At 34.9% G+C, this 8298-nt stretch overlaps 1 protein-coding gene across 2 annotated transcripts in view; it reads right to left on the bottom strand.

The window, feature by feature from the left end:
- Positions 1–122: 122 nt before the first annotated feature.
- The window catches only part of CCDC85C (coiled-coil domain containing 85C), a 193745-nt gene continuing 185569 nt past the window's right edge, over positions 123–8298 (bottom strand). For both annotated transcript variants that reach the window (XM_039339720.1, XM_039339719.1), the window contains one exon: positions 123–5620. In XM_039339720.1, coding sequence (XP_039195654.1) covers positions 5531–5620 — 90 coding nt within the window. In that variant the 3' untranslated portion in view covers positions 123–5530. The remainder of the gene's footprint in view (positions 5621–8298) is intronic.

Raw genomic sequence — 8298 nt, 5'->3', positions numbered from 1 at the left:
TACATATTATATGATTGAAAAGAATATTGATCCAACAGAACTTGGGAGGATGGTCCACATTTCTCCATCTAATGTTTAGCTTAATGTTAAAATATGCAGTATAATGAATGAAGAATCACAGATTTAACTAAAATTGTAATTTTATGTTGATTTCTAAGTATTTTAATATTTTTCAACTTCCCCAAAATACAATCATGTTACAGCTCCCTTACAAAGAATGTATTTTATTATCTTCAATGGACTGCATACACTACCACAAACCCTTAATTTTTACTAAAATATTTCAAATGAAGGTTTTACACACTTAAAAAGTCTTTAAAATTTCACCCTCCCTGCCACAAAAGCAGTGCTTCAGTAAAAGATATAAATGTGTGCTAAAATCTAAAGACATTGCTTATATACTATACATGAGCACAGGTGCTAATTTACTTTTTTCCAATCATATATAGAAAATATGGCAGGGTTGTTAAGATCACAGGTTTAACAGAAATCATAATTTCATACTTATTTCCAAAAGCAGCACAAATAGACTCTTTCCCCACATTATGAAAAATATACAATTTTATCACTTTACAGTCATGCTCTTTGTTTGAAAAACAAAATCAGTACTTTTTTCTCTATTCCAGTTTCTAAAAAGGTAAAAGGTCACTTTAAAACATTGTTTATTTTTAATTGCTATCTTTTGAGTAAACATTTGCCTTTTAAACAAGATTATAGTCTTTTACCAAAAAGGGCAAAGTGCACCTGAATTTTATCCAATTTCAGTATGTTTTTTCCCCAGGAAAAGCAACCAATTGCTTAAAAATAGAGCAATAGGAAGGGGAAGAATCAAACAACAGGAATTTTGTTTTGAAGTTGATATAGACTGAATAAAAAACTTTATGAAGCAGGTAGTTAATGAACATTATTAAATGGGGTGGGAAAATGAATATTACTACAGCATTGTATTTCAGCCTACATTTCCTTCTACATCATTATTCAGAGTGCATTTTTTTCCTTTTAAAATTACTCATGTTTAGCATATCACTCATGCACTATAAAACAGCCTTCTCTAAGACATTTGTTTTCCCTGGGAATTGATCTGGAAGATGTACAGTAGGTTAGGAAGTTATAGTGTAAAGTAAACCATTGTCCAAGAGAACAATTTTAGCTTATTTCAAGCTAAATATAAAATAGCAATTAAAAAATACACACAGCACTGCATCTGTAGTGTACAATTTGTAATTTGCATATATTTGGAAGTACTTTGCATTGTCATCTACAAAAATTTCACTTAATACTATCGTGGAGTTACAATTCTAGAGGACTTTGCAATTCATCTTATTTGTTTGGGTTTGGTTCCACAAACATGTAATTGTCACTTTAATATATTTACTAAATACTGAATAATTTTTCATTTTATTTTGGCATGTTGAGTCACTCTATGCTTTACCTTGGTTTTGATTTCTCTGTTATGCTTAAAGCATCTGAACGTGCTTTTGAAATAAATTAAAATTCAGATTTTTTTTCTTCAGCTTTTAGGTTCCCCAGTTAATTGGCATAAGTCCACCAAAATAACAGATTGAGCTGTTTTGCCTGTAATATACTCAAGTACATGAAGCCACTAATCATTGTTATTATAATTAGTCTTATAGTCAACCAGATGTTTAGACTGGATCTGGCATTTTACCAACCTATTGAGTATTATTTATTATTATTTCCTCATGTGGATTGTACCTGCACCTCATAGTCATATTGGAAGCCGTTCAAAACATGTACAATGGCAATAGGAACAGAATAAAAAACTCCAGCACCTAAGAGAATGTCTACTATCTTTTTCACCTTACATCATTCCTCTACGGAACTCAGAAGCAGCATACTATATATGAAGTTCCCAAGACAGACTCCCAGGCAGGCACCAATCACATATGCATTTAGACCAAATCTTGATTTTGGCATAGTATAATATGAATTATGAACCCAACTACTGAGATATATAAATCATGATTTATTGCTTCACATGGGTGAAGCCAGTTTATTCAATAAGCAAATATAACTTTTGTTTCAGAACATGAATTTTCCTCTTGACTTAAAAATACTGTGTTGTTTTAGAGGCCTTTTGCAACCATCATTAACCTGATTCCACAAACATATCAATCAAACCAATATAAATCTTAAAATACTGGAATGAACTCTATATCTCAAAGGATATAGAACAGAAGAGAGACTGATAGCCAACTAAATAATAGCACTTACAATTTTTGTTCACTTATAATAAATGCATGAAAAATCCTTCTTATAACTTAACAAAATGCCAACAGTTGTCAGCAAAGTGTTCCAATAATAAAATTACCAGATTGGTTGTACATGATGCATACACTCAGTTTGATTTCTGATAGACTTATTTTTGCAAAAAAAAAAACATGCTCCATCAGCAGCAGTGGGAACACTTGAATGGCCACTATAGGGAATATTTTTTTTCAAATGTTAGAAATTCAATTGTTTTTAGTTCAGCTAAATCAAAATATAGGATGTTTTGCACATTTATGTCCTAACTTCATTTAGTTATACATGGAAAATGAAAAATATGTGAGTGTTGTAATGTATGAATTTCTTAAAATGAATTAAGTGCAGTAACCTACCGAATGCCCTTGCTGGGAAAAAGAACCTAGAGCCGATAAATTTTATACATTAACTTTGTTTACCAGTGTTTTCTGCAGCAATGAGCTTAGAGCAAGGAACTGTGTATATAAGCATTAGTAGGCACATGCATGGGACCACAACTAGGGCATAGAATCACCCTTGTTCCCAAGCATTTGACCACTTTATTCCATTGCATTTTAGAAGACAAATAATAATTTGTATGCTGTAAACCAAGCTATTGGTTATTTGGACCACTCCTGATCTTCTGAAATCTTCTTTTAATAGCCTACCCAGATTCTCTGATAATATTCACATTAATTATAGATCCTTGAAAACTTGAGTTGTTCATATTGTAAGTTTGTGTTATAAATTACTTAAGGAACAGGGAGGCTTTCACTGATACCTTTGCCTATAATGAGGCAAAATAAGAAAGAGGAAGTTCATTATTTGCTCCTTAAAGTACTGAATGGTTGAGATTACAAAAAACTCTCAAAGTGGCTGGTATAGCTATAGGATGGACTTGCAAAAACAAAAAGGCAGGCTGTAATGAGAAGGAATAAACTTGGACAGGAGGAAGATGCACAACCAAAATAATGCTCAGATGAAATAAATGTGAATCTGGGCAGAATCTGTAATTTGAGAAGTCACCTCAAACAGAAGCCTTCCTAGTTCTCACGAAGATAAAGGAGGGAAGAGGAAAATCTATTCAGCCTTGCAAGACTTGGTTACTGTAACCTTATAATACAATTAGTACTAGCATTCAAAGTTCTGGTTTCCTAGTCTTATCTACCTTGAAGGATTGACACAGGCAGAAAGAGATCAAGAAGAAAAGAATATAGTCTTTCTGAAAGAAGGTACTTGAGAGAGATCCTGAAACTTGAGTAGTGGACTAGGTGAGTTCTTAATAAATATTCCAAATAAAGAGCATTCATTAAAAATACATCCAAGTAAATGAACAATAATCAAAGATCTATGAAACCAGATTGCCAAAGGTGAAGTTGTAGCATATTCAAATTTCACATTTCTGCACAAGCAGCATTTAATTTACAGATTTCTTCTTGTCAAATGATGTTACACAACTGGGATCCAGTGGCCAGTTAGGTGTTGCGTTATATGGTTTTAGGAAATTTACAATTGGAGAAGATTGATTTGGTTGATTAGCAGCAGCAGCACCAGCAGCAATTCTCATGACAATCACTTCCTGATGTAACTTAACTGATTCTTATTCTATATCTTTTCCAAATACTGTAACTAGTTCTGTATTCTCCCACTTATTTCTAAAACACCAGATCAATATTATTTTAATAAGGGACCATGATTTTTTAAATTTAATATATTAATAAGAGGTTAAAAGAGACATTGCAGGAACTGTTTACATGTTATATTTTTCTAATGTGGAGTTAAGGTCAAAATAAGCAAAATCACAGCTGGAATGGGACGACTTGCCACAGTCAATTCACCATGGCCACCTCATCACAGCCAACTCACCATGGGACAACTTGCCACAGGGCAATTTATCAATTCAAATTAATCATTTAAAATAAATAAATTGTTTTAATTTTTGTCGTTCAGATTTCATTTTGTCCCTCCTTTTGCATCCTTTCTTTAATGATTCTATTCTACCATTTATTTGATATTAATGTAACTCTTGTCCTGCAGTGAGTTGGCCACAGCGAATTGTCCTTTCTCATATATACTGGAGGTTAATGCAAAGGAATGAAGGACTTGTACATCTTTAGCAACAATGTGAAGATTTGCAGAGCACTTGTTCAGTCAAGTGATGCACTGCCTACTGCCTTCTCAGGGAGTATCTTATCTAATAACAGACCAAAATTTGTAATTGGTATTGACAAGGCTTATGTGCTTCTAGTAATTGGGTAGAAAAATTGTCAATGCCAGGTATAGATTTTGGCCAGCTCTTAAATCAAACACTCCTCATGAGTTCACCTCTCTTTTTCCTCTTCACTGCTCATTTACTTATTTCTGTGGAGCCTATCTGCATCCTTTCCCAGAAAGAAAGGAAGGATGAAATATGCAGAGATGCTCATTTCTTTCTACTCTTCCTCCAGTGAGGGATAAGCAGGCAGAAGCAGCAAAGAAGCGGCGAGAACATTAAGGTGTAGGACAAATGATGCTCAGCAAATGGCTCAGGTCTGAGATCTGCTATTACTACAGTATCACCCAAAGTAAAGACTGGTGACCCACCAAGTTAAAGACAGCCTAGCAATTATACATTATGGTTTGTCAGATTTTTGACAATCAAGAATGTATTGCTAGAATATTCAAAGCATAGCCTGATAAAAGTTGTTTGCACCTCAAATTTGTCCTTCAAAAATAAAATCTAACCCTACAAATCTCTGAGAAAACTTCTCTCAACAGACTTGAACAATGACTAATTTAGGTCCTGGTAAATTCCATGGTATTTTCTAAAATCATACAACAGAGAAGCCTTTCTCAGACAAGTGCCCTACATTTGCAACTCAAATAATTTCTAGTCAGCATGCCGGGATTGGTAGAAGTTGCCACCAAATTGGGGAAGACTGCTTTGGGCAGCCACTACTGCCATGCAATTCCATGAGTAGGCTAAAATAAGGCAGTGGAACTGCTCAGAGTTCTTTTCTGATATTCTACCTAGAAATCATTGGGAGTCAAGTATGTATACATGACCATACAGGAAAGTGGGGATTTCATTACAATACAAATGACAGACATTGGCCACAAGAGGGTAGTCATTAACCCATGTATCATTCTGGATCAGGACAGCCCGCAAGCTAGGCCTTTAGCTGCCTTATTTACACTATGGACACAGTTAAAGGAAATGGGAGGAAAAGATAATGCTGGCAGCCAGAAGCAAGGAAGTTCCATTGCCTCAGATTCTTTTCACTTCCAGTCTTGCAGCTTGAGGTGCTTATAAAGGACCCTTGAACTGGTTTCCTGAAAGATGTTGCCTGATTGATGGTTTGGAGCTTGCTGCATCACCTAGTTTTCGCCAGACAACCTACAAACAAGAAAAAAAAAAGTACAATTTGTAAACAGGAATCAAGTTTTCCAAAAAATAGAACTGCCGGAAAGCCTGCAGCTGTTGAGTTCTGGTCATACCTTGTTGTTACACTAGGAGGCATTCAGGTCCTAACATAATTTTAGTCTTCAGTTTTTTTGTTTTTTTAAATAGTAATTTTATTGAACATTACAATTAAAAAAGAACTAATATTGTACAAACTAAAAAAATTAAAATAGAAAGTGCAGAAAAGAAAAAAATATAGTAAAGAGAAAAAAAGAAATATATAAAAAAATGACTTCTCCCTTCATAACAACTATAAACAATTTTCAGTGTAATTTAATCTCGGTTAAAAACAATAAATTATTTTCCCATATCTCATCTCTTATCTATAAACCTTTAAAGCCTTGTTGTTCAATCCTAATCAGCAAAATTCACCAAAGGTTACCAGAGATAACATATCTACATTAACCTTGATCAAATAAAACAACTTCATATTCATTTATTTTACTTTAATAATCTTGATTTATTTTATACTCCCTCCTTTTAGTTTAAAAACAGTATTCTCCCATGATAACAATTCTTATAGTTTCAAAATCTTCAGTCCTTCATTTTATCCCTTGAAGTTGATCTAATTCTTTGCTGATCTTGTTAAAATGTCCTAGCATTAGATCAGTGTTTCTCAACCTTGACAATTTTAAGGCATGTGGACTTCAACTCCCAGAATTCCACAGCCAGCAATGCTGGCTGTGGAATTCTGGGAGTTGAAGTCCATATGCCTTAAAATTGTCAAGGTTGAGAAACACTGCATTAGATGTTTCTCAGTAAATTAGGGACTAAATTAGGCAAATTTGATCTGGCACTACATCAGTAAATTAACCTAAATTGAATTTAGTGTTAAGACAGCTTCTAGCAAAATTGCAAAAACAATATTCCACATCAATTATTAATACCAAAAAATTGGTGGCAAAACATTACATGTATCTCTGATATTTAGTTCTCTTGCATTATAAATCCCTGAATGGTTAAAAGAAAGAAGAGCAGTTTTAGGGCTGACTCCAGGGCTTTGTGGTGGTAGTTTGAAAAACCTGTGTAGCAATTCCTCCTCAGGAGAAAGTTTTGATTCTGGACAGGAAAAACATGATCTTTTTGGAGGCTGTATTACTATTAACTGTCCTGACCAGGCAACAGCTTCCAACTATTTTTTATTATGCAGAGTACTACTGTCAAGATCTCCTTCAAGTTGGAAGGCTCAAAAGAACAAATGTCTGTATAAATGCCATTCTTGGGAACTGGGAAGCAATCAAGCACTGAGACTTACTCATCCAGAATAGGTGCAGGACAAATCTGACATTCTGAGCAACCATCCAATGCAACAATGTGTTGCAAATCCTGACTCCTCAAGAAGTAACCCCCCTTAACTTTGGTTGGTTCCTTGAAAGGCAAAAGAGGTAAGGGCTTTAACTGAGCCTCATCCGCATCAGGGTATGCCAATGCAACAGCCAGCAACCGCCTGTTCAATTAGGAAACATTCCATTCTCAGCACCAAGCTTTCATGTCTCTGGATCCCATTGCTATCTGAAACTCCCAATCAGGCTTGGCTGACTACCTTTCTTTGATGCACTAACTTTTGGACTGCTCTTGGGCTACATTTAACATGTACTGCCTTGAACTGTCACAGATAAAACTTTCCTATTTAGCATTACTAGTGTGTGCAAGCATTTGCATATTCCAGGGCTCTGCCTGCCAAAGCCTGTAAACATTTGCAAACTTGAAAGTAAAACAGTTCACAATCCAACTCCAAGCATGTGTTCAACCTAAAACAGGGCAAGTACAGTATCATCAAAAGCTTTGGAGGTCCTCCCAGAAGCTAGTAGTTAGGAAACCATTTCCATGGTATGCATGCATGATTATTTTTGTACTCCTCCCTTAAATTTTGCATTTGGATTATCTTATTTGGGTGTTTGTACAGTATCCTCATAAACCAGCAGTTGTCCTGAAACACAGGTTGGGAGCCATGTGGTTCAAAGCTCACATATGGGAATTTTAAACATCCCTAGGCTCCAGACACACCTGGCTAGAAAATATTCCTATGCTCTCTAAATCAATTCCAAAAGACAACAATAAACAAGGAAATGCCAGCAGCATTCCTGCCAAATAGTTTGTCATTAGAACTTTCAAATAATATACTTGTTTTAAAGAAGTTGAGCAAAGGAAACTTGTTAAGGTGTGGCACATTCCATCCATTTGAAATGATAGTTTTGGTGGTTGTGTAAGTAAAGTATTCTGCAGTTCTTCATATCCTTAAGGGATTAAATACAATACTTGCAAGAGCTAATACAGTGCACTGCTCTTGAAATCTACATTGGTTTAACGGAGGGCTCCCAAAGAACTTTTGGGGGACTGTCTTTGAATATATTTTGCTCTCTGAGGCAAGGAATAAACAGCATTTTTTACACAGCATATGTAAAGAAAAGCATGGTTTTGTGTGCATTGTTTTAGCTCGTGGTTCTTTGCCTTGATACTGACAATCTACAAAGTTACAGTATTTACATCCTACAAGTATTATTCATTTCCCTATCAACAGTGTCTTGTTTTCTTTAATTCCAGTAGGACAAGATGGTTCTCAAGAATAATGGTTTCTATGGGTGATCACCAGCATTGTGTGCTTACGCCAT

The sequence above is a fragment of the Crotalus tigris genome, unplaced genomic scaffold, assembly GCF_016545835.1.
Source record: "Crotalus tigris isolate CLP2741 ecotype Arizona unplaced genomic scaffold, ASM1654583v1 scf7180000017737.1785205, whole genome shotgun sequence".
Taxonomy (NCBI): domain Eukaryota; kingdom Metazoa; phylum Chordata; class Lepidosauria; order Squamata; family Viperidae; genus Crotalus; species Crotalus tigris.
The sequence above is the reverse complement of the archived record's forward strand: the minus strand, read 5'-3'. Positions and strand labels throughout refer to the sequence as shown.